This window comes from Carassius carassius, chromosome 25 (genome assembly GCF_963082965.1).
Source record: "Carassius carassius chromosome 25, fCarCar2.1, whole genome shotgun sequence".
In the NCBI taxonomy this organism is placed as follows: Eukaryota; Metazoa; Chordata; class Actinopteri; order Cypriniformes; family Cyprinidae; genus Carassius; species Carassius carassius.
The window spans coordinates 31,647,798-31,669,232 of record NC_081779.1 but is presented as its reverse complement, the minus strand read 5'-3'; the positions used below and the strand labels follow the sequence as shown (position 1 = coordinate 31,669,232).

Below are 21,435 nucleotides of genomic sequence, written 5' to 3'. Positions count from 1 at the left end.
ATATAATATCAGAATGTTAACACTTAGCTCTTTTCTATGACTGGTTTACTTCAAAAGATGAAAGATCTGAAAGATCTTTTTTTTCCACACAAGTATTTATCCTCCGCACAGGAAATTCCTTTGTTTCGCGTACCAAGGCTTGTGTTAAAAACATATCTACCTTTCACAGTTCTACCTTTTGGGCTTTCACTGTTTTTTTCTGTGTGCAGAGACAGGCTTGGCCCTTTTGAAAATAGTGGGAGTCAAGATCCTGACATATAGATGATTGGCTGATCTATTCTTAAGGCCCATCTACTGTTAAAAGTCCACTTAGCTACTATACATATTTGTAATGTTTTGTTTGGTAGCTCTACAGTGGGGCAACACCCCGTTATTCGTAGATTTATGAAGATCACTCCCTCCCAGGCACTAGAAGAGCAGTTCTAGAATGGGAGGTCTCCGTGGTGCTGATGTTTCAACAAACTTTTGAGCCACTGGAAAATATATCCTTCAAGCTTATGTGTTTCAAGACAGCGTTGCATCTGGTCTTGGCTTCAGCCAAATGGGTCAGTGATTTGTATGCACTCTCTCAGTGCTGATCCACCACTGGGCTGGATACGTACTGGATCCGGGTGACTGCAGTGACCATCTGATCATTATACAGACTGGATCTGGTGGCTACGGTGACCTCGGAATAAGAAAGAAACAGACTAATATTAGCGTAGATGCCATTCTTCTTACGATGTAGCGAGTACATCGTATATTATAGGAAGTGTTCCCAGGTCTGATTGACCCAAAAAATGCAGCATAACAATTCTTTAATGGATTTGAATTATAAAAAATGTGTTAGAGTGTTATGTGTAAGCAAGGTTGAAGAGATGGGTCATTAATCGAACTGATTTAACTGAATCGACCCAATTTGAGCTGTATAATTACACTACTGGTGTTACACTTGGTGGAAAAATCAGGGACAAAGGCGAGATTATCCAAATGCAGCTGAGCTAGATGATGACATCACTGAACTGTCAATGAACTGACTTCAGCTGAAAAATTGACTTTCTTATTGTCCTCTTGCATTATTGACAAACTATTTCCTGTTTGACACTGTAAAAATCCTTTGACACAATCTGTATTGTGTGTGTGTGTGTGCGTGTCTGTATAAAGTTGGTAATCTTGGTCTTGTTAAAATGAAAATAGCTTGCAAATATGTGTGGTGGCCAAAGACTGACTTGGATGTGAGTGTTTGAAGAGGATGCGTAAAGAGTTCTTAATAATATGTTTATGATACTGGTGGATGCCCATTCAAAATAGCAAGTATGTCGCAAATTACTACTCAAACATCAATTACCAGGTTGAAGACATTGTTTTCTGCATATGGATTACCTAAAAAACTGTGACAGATCAAGCAACCACTTTTACATCAGAGGAATTTCAGCACCACAGGCCAGTCAATTTAAAATGTAAAGGCGATCGGGCGTTTTCTGTTGCACCCCCTAGGCTTTGGAATGACCTTCCTCTGTCTGTTAAAACTTGTCCTTCATTCAGAGTGTGCTTAAAACTTATTTGTTTTCTTTAGCTTTTGACAATGCTTTGTGTGTATGTCATATGTCTGTTTTTGTTTTTATGTTTCTCTTTTATACTTTCTGTACGGCACTTTATTTATAATAAAGGTGAGTTGAGTTGCGTTATGGAGTCACGTCTGAAAATGGCACTTGTCTGTATCTACCCCATTAATATGTAACAATGGAGTACAACGTTATACTGACTGTGTTTCTAAACACTTGTGTAACGCTTTTTGCTTTGCAACGGTATTTTCTTTTATTGCCTACAAAGCTAGATAGTTTAGTATGCATTAAAAATATATATATATAAATAGAATGTAAAAAACACCAATATATACCAACTTACAGTTCTTTAATTTTATGAAATCTTTCTGCAAGACACTGAAATATGGTACATACAAAGCTATATGAATACAAAGATCACACTCTTAATAGTAGTAGCTTATATATGTGACACCTAGTCCACAGCTTCATTGTAGAGAAGAAGGCAGTGCATAAAATTGGTAATGCTGTGGGGTGTCACAATGCACAGGGCACAAAGAATTCAAACACTGTACAATCCTTTATATAGACTACAGATAAACAGCCTTTTTGGCCTTGATATATTTCAGTTGGAGTAAGTAGGTAGATGTATTTATGTAAACTGATTGTGTGGTTATACATGGTGTAATGATACTTGCTTTTCAATGATGGTGTGTTTAGGTTTAGGGCATCCCAGCTCTCCTGCACTAATGTGTTTCTCCTTGTGTTCAGGGCCTGAACGAGACTGGGCGGAATTTCATCTCAGTGAAAGGAATGGAGAAATCTTTGCCTTTCCACTCTGTCCAGATCACTCCCTGAGAGAAACCAAACACAGTCCTTACAACTGGTGCACACCAATGGACTTAAGACATGAAGATATACAGTATATATGTGTGGCTGTATGTATTAGGTGAAGTCAGCTGCTTTACCTGGTGGTTGGTGTTTGTGTTATAGAGGCCGTTGAGATTGGCCTCGTGGCAGTTCTTATACCACCAGCCACCTCTGTAGGACATGGCACAGCGCGTTATGAACGGCTGAGAGTCTCTGTCCCGCGTGGAGAACGGTCGTCCGTCATGGTACGTCAGTGAGTCACCTGTACATGAAGATGTGCAGAGTTTTTCCAGTGTACAGCCTCCTCCTGTCTACATGCATGTGTAGAAGCTGTTCATGATGGACTCACCGGCTGTGCCAGAATATCCAGACAATCTGATGGTGTAGTGTTTTTTCACACTTTCGACAGAGAACGAGGAATAGTGTGCGTAAACGGTCTCGTCTCCTGCTCTGAGGTCTACTCTCAGGGTCATTGGACTCATCTTAGTGAAGTTATGAAGCTGCTCATTTCCTAAAGCAGGGAGAAGACACATCACATCATGCTCTAGAGGGCACCACAAACCTTCTTGACTGTTGTTTCACACTTGACTGTGTAACAGGTGCCTGTTACACAAATGTATTCACTGTAAACGGTGGAAGACTAATAATACAGTGTCCACTGCTTTACCCGTGTTTGTGCTGTTTCAGAGAAATGACGCACTCTCTTTGTGTCAGCAGAAGTGTGGTCCTGCACGATGACATAGGGACTTTACATAGGAAACTACCTGAGTGTGAGAACTGTGTTTCTCACCGAGCCAGAATTCCCCATCCGGCGCTCCAAATCCACTGCTATATTCACGCCAGCTCCTGAAGAAGTTCGTCTTCCCATCCTTTCTTCGCTGAAAAACCTGCACACACAAACACAGAGATGATACCACTTCAGCAGGGAATGCCTAACTAACATCTCTTTATGGAATAATGTGAAATTTTATTAGATGTTTACCGATGTTTAAGCAAATATCATTATTACTGTTGCTCATACTGATGTTAAGAGATCTGAATAAACTGCTTTATGCCATCATTTTACACACGAGTGATCAAATGTATGTGGTTATTTTTGACATTAGTGACTGTGTGTGGAAATAGAAATCTTTATATAATAAGTAGTTTAATCATCATAAGTACTCCTCCTGTGCTGGTGATTGAACCACTAGTAAAGATTGATTCATACCGTCCAGCCTCCTCCATCAGTCTCCATGTCACAGTAAACCATCAGTGGCTTCCCCCCCCGGCCCTGTGGAAACACCTCCATGACGCCCGACTCCAGTGCTCCGTTCTGCCTCTCCTGCGAACAGTCAGTGGGAAAGGGGAACCGCAGGGTCCCTGAGAGACAGAGAGCAGAACAATAGAGTGAACCTCATGAAAACATGTCCAGCTCACACTTCACCTCAAGATCACAAGTACATAGAAAAAAAAAGATTTCACAAAAAACTTTTTTTTTTCTTAATGTGCCCAATAATAATTGACAGGAAATTCTCAACAACATGATCAAAAAGCAATGTTGTTCAATTTAAATCAGCATAAATCTAAAAGCAGAACTACAGAAATTAGTAATATAGTGTCTATTCTGATCAATTCCGACACTTTTGCCATTGATCTTTGGTTTGTTTGTTTGTTTATTATTACTAATCACATGGATCAAATTTTTCTACAAATATTTAAGCACAATAAACTGAGAGCAAATGCTACTAAAAATAAAATATAAATATATTATGGTTAAAATGTGTGTTGTGCTGAGAATTTGGGAAATATGTTTAACTGTAAATTAATATAATGTCAAAGCAAAGCTATATGGAGTTAATTGATATTTACTACAGTTCGGGAGCAGGGCCACGCCTCAAACAATCACCTGAATAATACAACCTCCATATATACCGAGCCACCTCATACCGCTCTGCTAGTCTTGTTCTCTCGAAGGACAGATGGATTTGCCTGGTCTGGACGTCATTCTGTTCTATTTAATATCACTGGCGACACTTGAGGATCACCTCTCTTCGTCCCGATCACAGTCTCTTTCCCGAACGGTCGCATTCGGTTGCGCACATTCTGGGCCACGAGTGTCTACTCACAGGCTCATCTCTGGAGGATTCTGAGCTGTTCGCTCTCTGTCAGTGAGATCCACGGGCCGAGATCGCCATCATCGTTTGCGTGGTGGACGCAGAAACGGAATTCTCGCTCCCCTCATGAGCCGCTTTGCCCATGCTTCCTCAGCTCTCTCTTTGCACATCTTTTACAATCAAGAGCCGAGGACAACTAAACTACGGGTCCACAGAATCTTCTTTTCATTCTCTCCCTGCCAACTTCTCTCCCTGCCTCCCTACATCTTACTACACACCCCACTCAGAAACATCCTTTCATCCCAACATCCTTTATCCACTCTAACTTCAGCTGTTTACAGGAATATGGCATTGTGTCTCTAATTATCTCTAACAAATCTGACATTAACTGTGCCATAATGTTGTTACTTCTGCTCAGGTAGCATTATTAAAACAGCAGCTAACAACAGCACCACTACGGCAGCGCCTCAGGTGAACGATCATACAGCTACAACAGCACCACCACAGCAGCGCTTCAGGTGAACGATTATACAGCTACGATAGCACCACCACAGCAGCGCTTCAGGTGAACGATCATACAGCTACAACAGCACCACCACAGCAGCGCTTCAGGTGAACGATCATATATCTACAACAGCACCACCACAGCAGCGCCTCAGGTGAACGATCACACAGCTACAACAGCACCACCACAGCAGCGCTTCAGGTGAACGATCATATATCTACAACAGCACCACCACAGCAGTGCTTCAGGTGAACGATCATACAGCTACAACAGCACCACCACAGCAGCACCTCAGGTGAACGATCATACAGCTACAACAGCACCACCACAGCAGCGCTTCAGGTGAACGATCATATATCTACAACAGCACCACCACAGCAGTGCTTCAGGTGAACGATCATATATCTACAACAGCACCACCACAGCAGTGCCTCAGGTGAACGATTATACAGCTACGATAGCACCACCACAGCAGCGCTTCAGGTGAACGATCATACAGCTACAACAGCACCACCACAGCAGCGCTTCAGGTGAACGATCATATATCTACAACAGCACCACCACAGCAGTGCTTCAGGTGAACGATCATATATCTACAACAGCACCACCACAGCAGTGCCTCAGGTGAACGATTATACAGCTACGATAGCACCACCACAGCAGCGCTTCAGGTGAACGATCATACAGCTACAACAGCACCACCACAGCAGCGCCTCAGGTGAACGATCATACAGCTACAACAGCACCACCACAGCAGCACCTCAGGTGAACGATCACACAGCTACAACAGCACCACCACAGCAGCGCCTCAGGTGAACGATCATACAGCTACAACAGCACCACCACAGCAGCGCTTCAGGTGAACGATCATATATCTACAACAGCACCACCACAGCAGTGCTTCAGGTGAACGATCATACAGCTACAACAGCACCACCACAGCAGCACCTCAGGTGAACGATCATATATCTACAACAGCACCACCACAGCAGCACTTCAGGTGAATGATCATATATCTACAACAGCACCACCACAGCAGCACCTCAGGTGAACGATCATATATCTACAACAGCACCACCACAGCAGCACCTCAGGTGAACGATCATATATCTACAACAGCACCACCACAGCAGCACTTCAGGTGAACGATCATACAGCTACAACAGCACCACCACAGCAGCACTTCAGGTGAACGATCATATATCTACAACAGCACCACCACAGCAGCGCTTCAGGTGAACGATCATACAGCTGCAACAGCACCACCAGCAGCACCTCAGGTGAACGATCATATATCTACAACAGCACCACCACAGCAGCACTTCAGGTGAACGATCATATATCTACAACAGCACCACCACAGCAGTGCCTCAGGTGAACGATCATACAGCTACAACAGCACCACCAGCAGCACCTCAGGTGAACGATCATATATCTACAACAGCACCACCACAGCAGCGCTTCAGGTGAATGATCATACAGCTACAACAGCACCACCACAGCAGCGCTTCAGGTGAACGATCATATATCTACAACAGCACCACCACAGCAGTGCCTCAGGTGAACGATCATACAGCTACAACAGCACCACCAGCAGCACCTCAGGTGAACGATCATATATCTACAACAGCACCACCACAGCAGTGCCTCAGGTGAACGATCATACAGCTACAACAGCACCACCAGCAGCACCTCAGGTGAACGATCATATATCTACAACAGCACCACCACAGCAGCGCTTCAGGTGAATGATCATACAGCTACAACAGCACCACCACAGCAGCGCTTCAGGTGAACGATCATATATCTACAACAGCACCACCACAGCAGTGCCTCAGGTGAACGATCATACAGCTACAACAGCACCACCAGCAGCACCTCAGGTGAACGATCATATATCTACAACAGCACCACCACAGCAGCGCTTCAGGTGAATGATCATACAGCTACAACAGCACCACCACAGCAGTGCCTCAGGTGAACGATTATACAGCTACAACAGCACCACCACAGCAGCACCTCAGGTGAACGATCATATATCTACAACAGCACCACCACAGAAGCGCCTCAGGTGAACGATCATACAGCTAAAACAGCACCACCACAGCAGCGCTTCAGGTGAACGATCACACAGCTACAACAGCACCACCACAGCAGCGCCTCAGGTGAACAATCACACAGCTACAACAGCACCACCACAGCAGCGCCTCAGGTGAATGATCATACAGCTACAACAGCACCACCACAGCAGCGCTTCAGGTGAACGATCATATATCTACAACAGCACCACCACAGCAGTGCTTCAGGTGAACGATCATATATCTACAACAGCACCACCACAGCAGCACCTCAGGTGAACGATCATACAGCTACAACAGCACCACCACAGCAGCACCTCAGGTGAACGATCATACAGCTACAACAGCACCACCACAGCAGCACCTCAGGTGAACGATCATATATCTACAACAGCACCACCACAGCAGCGCTTCAGGTGAACGATCATACAGCTACAACAGCACCACCTCAGCAGCCCCTCAGGTGAATGATCATACAGCTACAACAGCACCACCACAGCAGCACCTCAGGTGAACGATCATATATCTACAACAGCACCACCACAGCAGCGCTTCAGGTGAATGATCATATATCTACAACAGCACCACCACAGCAGCGCCTCAGGTGAACGATCATACAGCTACAACAGCACCACCTCAGCAGCCCCTCAGGTGAACGATCATATATCTACAACAGCACCACCACAGCAGCGCTTCAGGTGAACGATCATACAGCTACAACAGCACCACCTCAGCAGCCCCTCAGGTGAATGATCATACAGCTACAACAGCACCACCACAGCAGCACCTCAGGTGAACGATCATATATCTACAACAGCACCACCACAGCAGCGCTTCAGGTGAACGATCATATATCTACAACAGCACCACCACAGCAGCGCCTCAGGTGAATGATCATACAGCTACAACAGCACCACCTCAGCAGCGCTTCAGGTGAACGATCATACAGCTACAACAGCACCACCACAGCAGCGCTTCAGGTGAACGATCATACAGCTATAACAGCACCACCTCAGCAGCACCTCAGGTGAATGATCATACAGCTACAACAGCACCACCTCAGCAGCCCCTCAGGTGAACGATCATACAGCTACAACAGCACCACCACATCAGCGCTTCAGGTGAACGATCATACAGCTACAACAGCACCACCTCAGCAGCACCTCAGGTGTACGATCATACAGCTACAACAGCACCACCACAGCAGCGCTTCAGGTGTACGATCATACAGCTACAACAGCACCACCAGCAGCACCTCAGGTGAATGCTCATACAGCTACACCAGCACCACCTCAGCAGCCCCTCAAGTGTACGATCATACAGCTACAACAGCACCACCTCAGCAGCGCCTCAGGTGAACGATCATACAGCTACAAAAGCACCACCACAGCAGCACCTCAGGTGAACGATCATATATCTACAACAGCACCACCACAGCAGTGCCTCAGGTGAACGATCATACAGCTACAACAGCACCACCTCAGCAACCCCTCAGGTGTACGATCATACAGCTACAACAGCACCACCTCAGCAGCGCTTCAGGTGAACGATCATACAGCTACAAAAGCAACACCTCAGCAGCCCCTCAGGTGAACGATCATACAGCTACAACAGCACCACCACAGCAGCGCTTCAGGTGAACGATCATACAGCTACAACAGCACCACCTCAGCAGCACCTTAGGTGTACGATCATACAGCTACAACAGCACCACCACAGCAGCGCCTCAGGCGGACGAGTCTGCAGCTATAGCAGCACCACCATGGCAGCACGTCAGGTGAACAATCATACAGCTACAACAGCACCACCTCAGCAGCCCCTCAGGTGAACGATCATACAGCTACAACAGCACCACCAAGGCAGCGCCTCAGGTGGACGAGTCTGCAGCTAACAAGAGCACCACCACAGCAGTGCCTCAGGGGAATGATCATACAGCTACAACAGCACCACCACAGCAGCGCTTCAGGTGAACGATCATACAGCTACAACAGCACCACCAGCAGCACCTCAGGTGAACGATCATACAGCTACAACAGCACCACCTCAGCAGCGCCTCAGGTGTTCGATCAAACAGCTACAACAGCACCACCTCAGCAGCCCCTCAAGTGTACGATCATACAGCTACAACAGCACCACCTCAGCAGCGCCTCAGGTGAACGATCATACAGCTACAACAGCACCACCACAGCAGCACCTCAGGTGAACGATCATATATCTACAACAGCACCACCACAGCAGTGCCTCAGGTGAACGATCATACAGCTACAACAGCACCACCTCAGCAGCCCCTCAGGTGTACGATCATACAGCTACAACAGCACCACCACAGCAGCGCTTCAGGTGAACGATCATACAGCTACAACAGCACCACCTCAGCAGCACCTCAGGTGTACGATCATACAGCTACAACAGCACCACCAGCAGCACCTCAGGTGAACGATCATACAGCTACAACAGCACCACCAGCAGCACCTCAGGTGAACGATCACACAGCTACAACAGCACCACCAAGGCAGCACCTCAGGTGAACGATCATACAGCTACAACAGCACCACCACAGCAGCGCTTCAGGTGAACGATCATATATCTACAACAGCACCACCACAGCAGTGCTTCAGGTGAACGATCATATATCTACAACAGCACCACCACAGCAGCACCTCAGGTGAACGATCATACAGCTACAACAGCACCACCACAGCAGCACCTCAGGTGAACGATCATACAGCTACAACAGCACCACCACAGCAGCACCTCAGGTGAACGATCATATATCTACAACAGCACCACCACAGCAGCCCCTCAAGTGTACGATCATACAGCTACAACAGCACCACCTCAGCAGCGCCTCAGGTGAACGATCATACAGCTACAAAAGCACCACCACAGCAGCACCTCAGGTGAACGATCATATATCTACAACAGCACCACCACAGCAGTGCCTCAGGTGAACGATCATACAGCTACAACAGCACCACCTCAGCAGCACGTCAGGTGAACAATCATACAGCTACAACAGCACCACCTCAGCAGCCCCTCAGGTGAACGATCATACAGCTACAACAGCACCACCAAGGCAGCACCTCAGGTGAACGATCATACAGCTACAACAGCACCACCTCAGCAGCGCCTCAGGTGTTCGATCAAACAGCTACAACAGCACCACCTCAGCAGCCCCTCAAGTGTACGATCATACAGCTACAACAGCACCACCTCAGCAGCGCCTCAGGTGAACGATCATACAGCTACAACAGCACCACCACAGCAGCACCTCAGGTGAACGATCATATATCTACAACAGCACCACCACAGCAGTGCCTCAGGTGAACGATCATACAGCTACAACAGCACCACCTCAGCAGCCCCTCAGGTGTACGATCATACAGCTACAACAGCACCACCACAGCAGCGCTTCAGGTGAACGATCATACAGCTACAACAGCACCACCTCAGCAGCACCTCAGGTGTACGATCATACAGCTACAACAGCACCACCAGCAGCACCTCAGGTGAACGATCATACAGCTACAACAGCACCACCAGCAGCACCTCAGGTGAACGATCACACAGCTACAACAGCACCACCAAGGCAGCACCTCAGGTGAACGATCATACAGCTTCAACAGCACCTCAGGCGGACGATCCCGCAGCTAACTACAGCACCATTATCCTATTCAGGCTAGATCAGTCAGTGTAAACGCGCAGTCCTTAGTGCATGTCTAAGACGGCTGACTGTTTCTATAGCAAACGGGAAGCTTCTAATGGCAGCTGCAGTGACGAGCTGACTTACTGTTCGGCTCTTTCATTCAGAAGGTGGGGCTTCCTGCGATTAAGCGACCTATTGAGCATTGCATGTTTTATAGTGTTTGCTCACACAGACCAGCTGGTCTCCTTCAACCTCCAATTCTATTTCCAAAACCTCTTTCCGTTCTCTCCCTCCCTCCTTCCCTTCCTGCATCTTCCAACACAACCCACTCAAAGACATACTTCATCCCAACATCCCTTCTTCCACTCTTCCTTCAGCCTATTCTACCCTTTCTTTACCTCTCAATCGCACTCTCTCCCTACCTTCTCCAACCTCCTACCTCCTCCTATATCCCCTCATCCTCAACTCCCCCAACTCAAAGATATCCTTTCATCCCAACATCCCCTCTTCCACCCTTCCTTCAGCCTGCTCTACCCTCTTTACCTCTCAATTGCAGTTTCTCCCTACCTTTCCCTACCTCCTCCCCCTCCTATATCCTCTCATCCTCAACCCCCTCCCCCCACTCAAAGACCTTTCATCCCAACATCCCTTCTTCCACCCTTCCTTCAGCCTGCTCTACTTTCTCTTTACCCCTCAATCGCACTCAAAGCCGATAACACTAAATGCCAAGTCTTGCCTATCCATCATGAATCCGGTGAGGCTTCTGGGATGGTGCCGTTAATTCATTGTGAGCCTCATTCATTTGCAGAAGTAGCCCTAGGACGTTGGTCTCTCTTCAGAAGCTACAAAGGATTCTTACTAAAAACCAGAGTCTCCTTACGTTCTTCACCTCCTCGAAGACTTCAGATAGTTGCACCTTCATCTGCTCCTCCATAATGAGGATATCCACACTAATCTACATCTCTCATCCCGGCTGCATCCAAATGTATACTGATGCAACACCCTAAATAGACTTCGGCAGTTAATATGGTGGCTGACGGGTTGATTCTGAACAGCCTCCGGAATTCACTTCCTACAATCTACAGTCAAGAACAGTCTCCACAGCATTATGAAATGTATCCCATAGTCATAACATAACATCCTTCGGGGTTTGAATAGTCCAAATCTACTCATCCGTTCAGACGATGCAGTAGAAATTGAAACCAGAAACAAGGGATGATTATATTTGGCAGAAATGCAATTCATGTATAGGCCCACTTAATCTACTCAACAACAATTTCTCTTCCGAGCAACTCCATACCACGACTCCTTAATCTCGTAAACCGACTCTTCTTCTCGCTTTCCATTTCAGAAGTTAGACTTGGCTCCGGAATAAACATGCATCACTCGCCGGTCATACCACAGACAAAACACCAAATAGGCTCCCCAAGAAGCCAATCTTAACTGCCTTGCTCCAAGCATGATCTTCAGGATACCTCTCTGGCTGTAACTGCCTCAAAGCAAACCGACCCACCGTATATCTACAACTTAACATCTTGCGCTCATTACTTCCTCAGATCCCCACGTGCATTTAAACCTACTTGAAGGATCAACTATTCCTACGAATAACCACTGGCTGCGATTGCCCAGCTTCTCTCATTCTCACACATTCGTACTTCTAAAGGCTTACGAATATAAGAACCTGAGTTAACCATCTAACGCCTGAACTAATCAGCCTCTGCATCCTCTCCGTATGATCAGGCATTCTGAGCTCATGCTTAACTCAGCTCTTCCAAACTTTGGGGGTCCTCATTGTCTGGCCTAAATATATGCTAGAGACCGTACATCCACCCTGAGTCTCCCTGAGCCATCAATTCAAGATGCCCTGATCAACCTGACCATCATCCCATTCCCTTGACCCCTCCATCCTATTCCCTCGACCCCTTCATCCTCTTTCTACTCTTTCCCCAGTTTCATAGCTTGTTTGTGGTGTGGTCCTAGCTAGTGAAATGGTTCTAAAATAGGCCTTGTTTTATTTGCTAAATATAGTTCTCATTGGGTTTTTGATTTTACATTTGGAATATGTCATTTATCAGATGACAGATGGTTTTATGGTAAAATGTGATGTTAATAGTGAGATTAACTGACAAATGCACTAGAGAAAAGTGATGATTGCGGTTGAAGGCATCAGAGCGTCATCAGTACCGGTGGTGAAGTCTGTGGAAACGCTGCTCGTGTACAGGCCGTCCCGCTCTGCCTGCAGGTGAGCTGTGTATGTTGAAGATGGGTACAGTCTGGTTAACTTGAACTCCTTGACCATGGGGCCAAGATTCTCTTCCTGTGCAGAAGAAACAAATATATTTATAAGTACTACAGACCATCGGTTCACACAGTTACTGCTCAATGTAATGAGACTGGTGGGTTTAATGGGGACATCTGGCATTGCTGTCCTAACACACACTGTGCTGCTGATATACTGTAGACAGATGCTCAGCTTTGTTCAGCTGGTGTGAAAGTCTGACCTGAATGTCCTGGCCATCCGTGTGATAGCTGAGCTTGTAACTGCTGATGGTTGATACAGGTAGTTTCCAAGACAGCAGCGCAGTACGAGGCGTAACCTGACTGGCTTTAAGATCACGAGGACCATCCATTTTTTTACCTAAAACATAGTTAGGAAAACTTCTGCCTTAAACAGGTGCTATTAAAATAAAGAAACAAAAGACTGCACACGCATGCTTTTTTAAGCGTCATTTCATAAAGGAGTTTGTAAAGTTTTCAATAAAAATGTTAATAGTTATTGTGACCTACAGGAAATTGAGACAATTGACTTTATACATCTGCTAAAAATCACTTAATTAACAGTCATTGAGCAAAAAGGGCTCAGAAAAGTCACTTTAGTTTAAACAAACAAACAAACAAACAAACAAAACAACCTTTGGCTTATATTGAAGGCACAGGACCTAATGATGGCTATGCTATGCTAACCCCTGGATGTTGTGAAGGCTGTGGTTGCTCTGGAGCTGCTCAGGTCTGCCAGCTGGCTCTGAACGCTCACTCTGTAGCGTGTGGAGGACTGCAGCACCTGCAGCTGCTCTTCTGCAGCGTTGCCAGACACTCTGACAGTTCTTCCAGACCCAGGAGCTTACAAGAGGAAAAACACAGGAGAGCCATTTTTCAGGAATATAAAAAGTGTGTCAGTGCTTACTTTTCTGGTTTAAAGCACACTATAGTATCAGTGAGCAAATGTCCCATCTTAAATATCCTGTACATCAACAATACTCAGAGTATTCAAGATGGGACATTTAAACTCTATTACGTAGCAACACTTGCAGACTTCGCTCACCTTCCTCAGAACTATACACAATGACATAGTGGTCGACAGCTGCCAAGGCGGGTCTCCACAGCAACAGCGCTTTACTGTCTGTGACGTTTATGGCTCTCAGGTCTGTTGGTGGGTCAGGCACTGAGAGATACATGATCGATCAAAATTACTGCAGAGTTACTGCCTTAAATGAAATAGCAAACATTCTTTTTAAACTCTCTGCCATTGTTTGTCTGACACTAGCAAACAGGTACAGAAGGCTTGTGTTGTTATGACATGCCTTTCAGTAAATGCCAACAGCTCTGATTGGCTAACATCATCACACCATAGCCACGCCCTCCTTTACAGCATGCCATATATTTTGATGCTTGAGATGTCAAGCTCTGTGATAGAGCTGTATATGTTTGAGCTCAAGGCAGAAGAAACTGAAACACTGCAAACTGTTTTAGCTGGGGAACTGCTTTTGCTTGCTTAGTTTTCAGTATAGTATTTTGTAGTATTGCAAAAGATGCAACGCTGCGTGTTGAGAATAATTTACGTAACAGTCAATTGTGACAGTCCATTTTTGATGACATATGATGATGACGCAGGGTTCAGGATAAGGGTCGCGTCAAGGGCAACTCAACTCATGATTCTTCTGATTTCAAATCCAGATGGGTAGAAAATAATAATTAATATTTGAAACTGTGGAGTTAGTTTTGAGCTATGTAAACTGCAGTGTATTTTTATTGTAGAGTAACGTCTCATATTTGTAAATATCAATAACATTCTGATTCTCCATTTCATGACCCCTTTAAGTAAACTCTAAATTGTGCCAAAGTGGAAACAATGACTGAACTTTATTCAACTACTTTGATTTTACTTATTGATGATGAAAATCAAGCTGAAATTAATTCAGTCCTCCAAGAGTATGAGGTTAAATGCCTAAATAATACACAATGGTGACAGTTCATGAATCAGTCCTGCACAACCGTTAGTTATCAGCCTTGGATTTTAACCACTGGTTCCCTATATTACTCTTTCTAGAATGATGGGTAACTTACAAGTGGTTACAGTATCCTGGATGGAGTCACTTTCGTCTTGTCCAAGTACAGACATCACATGGACCTCATATGTGGAGCCAGGAGACATCCGCGAGAGAGCCAGCTGGAGAGTTTCTGAGTCCACACTAACAGAGATCGGCTCACCTGACATTACACCAACAAGAAACATAAATATTATACAAGAATCAGAAGATGCATATTTGACACTTTCAGTCAGCAGGCTCAGTAAAATGTGGTGCTTAACCTTCTTTTTTTTTGTTTTTAATGAAATTTATAATTTATTCAGCCCCAAATCATGCAATGATAAGACTGTGGGACATAAACTTTTGGGAAGACAAAGACAGTATAAACAGACAAAGATGTAACTGACATAAACACATTTTTTCCAGAGGTGTAAAATATGTTAGTAATTTTAATTGATTACTGTACTTGAGTATTATTTTGGGGGATTTGTACTTTATTCAAGTACAATTTAAAATGACTACTTGTAGTTTTACTTGATTACATTTCTGAAGAAAAAACTGTACTTTTTACTCCTTGCAATTTATTTTCATCTTGAAAAAGCACATTACAATTTTATTTTATCTAAAGCACATTTAATATGGTAAACGGAAGCTCAAATTGTATGCTTGACATGATAACCAATCATCATTGTTTTCAGGCATCAAGCACACACATTTCTGCTTCAGTTGTGACTTTCATCAGATGGCTTCAAAAGTTCACCATCAAAACATATAGGAAGCATATTGAGGTAGCAAAGTTGTGTTTTCCTAAGAAAAAGTTTATTGATCATTCTTTCTGTTTTGATAGAGCTATAAGCTGTGAAATACATTGGCTGAATGGACAAGATTGAGTGCAAATAAATCAGTGATGAGAATTTAAATAAAAGTAATATTTTTGTGGGAATGCCTTTTTTTTTTTCAAATTAAATATTAAAAACCTCCAAAAAAGTGTTTAAATGAACATTGTATATTAAATTAATTGTAATTCATATTTAGTGATGTTCATGTTTAGAAAAACTCTGAATGTCCCAAATAAACAATTAAAAGTTAAATTTTTAACAATTAACAATTAGACGTTGAATAGACAACACAAAAAAGTGGCCTTTCAAAACATTAATGCTGTATGTTTAAATTCCATAACTGTCCTCATTAATTCAACTCATTGTATTCTGTCTGGAATATATTTCTAGTCTCTGCATCACATTTTGCTCTTCAAAGGGATAGTTTGGGATAGGTTTTTTTTTCTTACACATTTAAAAAGACACTGATTCATCAACAGGGTTATATTCACTGTTATAGTTACTGTCATATTCACTTTGTGTAGTTTTTGAAGTGTCATTTTTGGATATCCCATAAACTTGCATTATACGAAGAGAGATGCTTATTTTTTTAAAACTCTTTGTTTGTGTTCATCTGATAAATAAAAGTCATATATATATATATGTGTGAGATGGCATGAGGGTGAAAAGGATGGAGTTTCCTTTTAATCGTTTTGTTTTGTGTGTTTCACTGTGCTGTATTTTAATTGTTTTTGTTGTTGCACTAGATATGTGTTTGACCTGTGCATTTTGTTTTGTTTTCTCCCTCCCCGTAGTCAAACTTGAGAACAATTTAAAGTCGTACTTTTTTAATTTTCCTCAAGTATGTTTTTGCCCAGATACTTTTTTAACTTTTTACACCTCTGATTTTGTCTAATGAACAACAGCCCATAATGGTGGAGAGAAAAAGCTCAAAGACCAAAAAGTAAATTTGAACAAGTAAAAAAGAGTTTGAAAGAGAAGTCCAAATTTTACTCTGCTGATACAGTACCTATTGATTAATTGCAGATTCAGGCTGTTGATCTTTTTTTTTTTAAAGTCTATTTAAGTAAAATAAATATTAATATATATAACACATTCCAGAGAAATATTTGTTGTTTTGTCAGAATTGTTTTCATACATTTTCAAAAATGTAGAATGTTTTGAGCAGCATGAGTTAATACTTGAGCTTACTTTACTTTTTTATAGTTCCCATCAACTTATTTCACTTCATTGAACTGCATGAAAACATTCAAGTATCAACATCACTTTACATTCCAAACCCTTAAAGTAACTGCCATTCATTCTGTCTCACTAAAGTAATGAACACATTACTTTAAGCTAAGTGTGAATAGATGTTAGCTAATCCTGAAGACGTGCAGACCGAGGTCTGGTAGGCCTTATCTGCTGCAGATGGTGGCCAGATTGTCACCTGATGCTGTGCTAAGGCAGATGGCATGAAGAATTCAACAGAAAGCAGGGGAGCATAGCATCCCAGATAACACTAGAAGGGCACAATGCTTTCCCAAGCCAACAGCAACTACTGAGATAGCTGTAATCTAACTGAACCTAATGGCTTTTGTGGCTGCTGAACCAGAAGAGATTGTTTTTCTCTCATGGCCACTGAACTCGCACCCAGTCCAGCAGGAAGATGGACCCTGTTAACCCTGGCTTTCACCACAGGGTTTCCACAGTCTGTGTAGGGGTAACTTCAACTCTCATCCCTGCATCAATTTTGCTGGTGACACCCCAGTAGTGCCATGCTGAGCTGATCTGTAGTGTAGAAGAGTTTGAGACAAGGCCTCACTGAAAGAGCGCCCTTGAGCCAAGTGGCCTCTCAGATCATTTTTCAGTGACCGATTAAATCTCTCCATGCCCCCATTTGACTGTGGGTGATTGTAAGCTGTTTGTATGTGTTTGATCCCTTGTGGATGCAACTGGCAAACTCAACAGACACTATTTGGGCCGCTCAACCCAAACATAATGTTCTCACCAAATATAAAGCCTATTGCCACGAAGCCCGGCAATATGGGTGTGTACTTGTGGCTATATAAGTGGGCATACCGCCATAGGATCCTCAGATTTTTTCTCCTTCTGCTGCGAGTTACTTGGTCTCATTCGGTGGAAGTGAGGACGATCCCCTGGATGACAGTATGTCATTGGTGGCCTCAGATGCTGAGAAGCTGTCGGGCTTGACAATTGACCCTGCCCCCTTACACTCTGCCGAACCCAGCGAAGCCAAGGTAGACATTGACACCAAGCTTCTCCTCATCCTTTCTAAGACTGTTGAAGAGTTTAGTGTTTAGAGTGGTCTCCACTAGAGATGTACTTCTGCTTCCTCTGCCCTCATATTGGTCAAAAGTGCTGAAGAAAAGGGCCATCCCCAGAATGTCAGACTGGGGTGTGGGGATGATAAAATGAGCTTACCCACTTCAATTCGCTCAAAGACCCTTGCGATTCAGTGGCATTGTTCCCACCTTAGTACAGAGCAAAGATGCACATGTCCTGCGATCCGAGGTGATTGATTTAATGGCAAAAGGAGCCATAGAGACAATTACTCCTGTTCAGTGCGAGTCAGGTTTCTACAGCCATTACTTCCTCATCCCCAAAAAGGATGGCGGCTTATAGCCCATCCTTGATCTCAGACACCTGAACCACACCCTCATGAAATGGCCATTCAGGATGACTAACTGGCTGATATTAAGCCTCTAATCAAAAACACACAACTTGACCCCACATAACTAGTTAATTACAGTCCAATTACAGTTAATTACTGTCCAAGATACTAGAAAATTCCTTCTTGGAGAAAAATGGTATCTGTGAGGATTTCCAGTCAGGATTTAGACCGTATCAAAGTACTGAGACTGCTCTTTAGTTACAAATGACCTGCTCTTATCATCTGATTGTGTTTCTATCTCTCTATTAGTGCTATTGGATCTTAGCACTGCGTTCAACACTATTGACCACAACATTCTTTTGCATAGACTAAAAAACTTTGTTGGCATTTATGGAAGTGCATTAGCATGGTCTATATCGTACTTATATGACCGCCATAAGTTCGTAGCAGTGAATAAAGAGGTATCACTTCTATCAATCAAGTGCATTATGGAGTACCTCAAGGCTCAGTACTAGGGCCATTACTCTTCATGCTCTACATATTACCCTTAGGAGATATCAACAGGAAACATGATGTTAGCTTTCACTGTTATGCTGATGATACTCAGCTCTATATTTCTTTGCGGCCCTGCGAAACATACCAATTTGATAAACTAATGGAATGCATAGTCGGTATAAAAACTGGATGACGAGTAACTTCTTAAACAGAGGTGTTAATTATAGGGCCTAAAAACTCTGCATGTAATAACCTAGAACACTGGCTGCTCTGTCAATTCTTCGTCATCAGTTAGGAACCTAGGTGTGCTATTTAATACCAATCTTTCCTTAGAAAGCCACGTTTCTAGCATTTGTAAAACTGCATTTTTACATCTCAAAAATATATCTAAATTACGGCCTATGCTCTCAATGTCAAATGCAGAAATGTTAATCCATGCATTTATGACCTCAAGGTTAGATTATTGTAATGCTTTATTAGGTGGTTGTTCTGCACGCTTAGTAAACAAACTACAGCTAGTCCAAAATGCAGCAGCAAGAGTTCTTACTAGAACCAGGAAGTATGACCATATTAGCCCGGTTCTGTCAACACTGCACTGGCTCCCTATCAAACATCGTATAGAGTTTAAAATATTGCTTATTACTAAGCCCTGAATGGTTTAGCACCTCAGTATTTGAATGAGCTCCTTTTACATTATAATCCTCTACGTCCGCTATGTTCTCAAAACTCAGGCAATTTGATAATACCTAGAATATCAAAATCAACTGCGGGCAGCAGATCCTTTTCCTATTTAGCACCTAAACTCTGGAATAACCTACCTAACATTGTTCGGGAGGCAGACACACTCTTGCAGTTTAAATCTAGATTAAAGACCTATCCCTTTAACCTGGTTTACACATAACACACTAATACACTTCTAATATCTAAATCCATTAAAGGATTTTTAGGCTGCATTAATTAGGTAAACTGGAACCGGGAACACTTCCCATAACACCCGATGTACTTGCCACATCATTAGAAGAATGGAATTTACACTAATATTTGTCTGTTTCTTTCTTATTCCGAGGTCACCGTAGCCACCAGATCCAGTCTGTATCCAGATCAGAGGGTCACTGCAGTCACACGTATCCAGTACGTAACCAGCAGCACCTAGAAAGGACCTCTACAGCCCTGAGAGACAGCAGACACCAGGACAACTACAACCCGAATTCCGGAAAAGTTGGGACGTTTTTTAAATTTTAATAAAATGAAAACTAAAAGACTTTCAAATCACATGAGCCAATATTTTATTCACAATAGAACATAGATAACATAGCAAATGTTTAAACTGAGAAAGTTTACAATTTTATGCACAAAATGAGCTCATTTCAATTTTGATTTCTGCTACAGGTCTCAAAATAGTTGGCACGGGGCATGTTTACCATGGTGTAGCATCTCCTTTTCTTTTCAAAACAGTTTGAAGACGTCTGGGCATTGAGGCTATGAGTTGCTGGAGTTTTGCTGTTGGAATTTGGTTCAATTCTTGCCTTATATAGATTTCCAGCTGCTGAAGAGTTCGTGGTCGTCTTTGACGTATTTTTCGTTTAATGATGCGCCAAATGTTCTCTATAGGTGAAAGATCTGGACTGCAGGCAGGCCAGGTTAGCACCCGGACTCTTCTACGACGAAGCCATGCTGTTGTTATAGCTGCAGTATGTGGTTTTGCATTGTCCTGCTGAAATAAACAAGGCCTTCCCTGAAATAGACGTTGTTTGGAGGGAAGCATATGTTGCTCTAAAACCTTTATATACCTTTCAGCATTCACAGAGCCTTCCAAAACATGCAAGCTGCCCATACCGTATGCACTTATGCACCCCCATACCATCAGAGATGCTGGCTTTTGAACTGAACGCTGATAACATGCTGGAAGGTCTCCCTCCTCTTTAGCCCGGAGGACACGGCGTCCGTGATTTCCAACAAGAATGTCAAATTTGGACTCGTCTGACCATAAAACACTATTCCACTTTGAAATAGTCCATTTTAAATGAGCCTTGGCCCACAGGACACGACGGCGCTTCTGGACCATGTTCACATATGGCTTCCTTTTTGCATGATAGAGCTTTAGTTGGCATCTGCTGATGGCACGGCGGATTGTGTTTACCGACAGTGGTTTCTGAAAGTATTCCTGGGCCCATTTAGTAATGTCATTGACACAATCATGCCGATGAGTGATGCAGTGTCGTCTGAGAGCCCGAAGACCACGGGCATCCAATAAAGGTCTCCGGCCTTGTCCCTTACGCACAGAGATTTCTCCAGTTTCTATGAATCTTTTGATGATGTTATGCACTGTAGATGATGAGATTTGCAAAGCCTTTGCAATTTGACGTTGAGGAACATTGTTTTTAAAGTTTTCCACAATTTTTTTACGCAGTCTTTCACAGATTGGAGAGCCTCTGCCCATCTTTACTTCTGAGAGACTCTGC

General features: G+C 43.6%; 1 protein-coding gene across 2 annotated transcripts in view; it reads right to left on the bottom strand.

The window, feature by feature from the left end:
• Positions 1-1,876: 1,876 nt before the first annotated feature.
• Positions 1,877-21,435, bottom strand: part of LOC132104565 (tenascin) — an 83,909-nt gene continuing 64,350 nt past the window's right edge. For both annotated transcript variants that reach the window (XM_059510126.1, XM_059510128.1), the window contains 10 exons: positions 15,063-15,206; positions 14,041-14,160; positions 13,683-13,838; positions 13,220-13,356; positions 12,903-13,035; positions 3,604-3,755; positions 3,184-3,280; positions 2,743-2,904; positions 2,492-2,655; positions 1,877-2,377 (listed from right to left, as the gene is read on the bottom strand). In XM_059510126.1, coding sequence (XP_059366109.1) covers positions 2,291-2,377; positions 2,492-2,655; positions 2,743-2,904; positions 3,184-3,280; positions 3,604-3,755; positions 12,903-13,035; positions 13,220-13,356; positions 13,683-13,838; positions 14,041-14,160; positions 15,063-15,206 — 1,352 coding nt within the window. In that variant the 3' untranslated portion in view covers positions 1,877-2,290. The remainder of the gene's footprint in view (positions 2,378-2,491; positions 2,656-2,742; positions 2,905-3,183; positions 3,281-3,603; positions 3,756-12,902; positions 13,036-13,219; positions 13,357-13,682; positions 13,839-14,040; positions 14,161-15,062; positions 15,207-21,435) is intronic.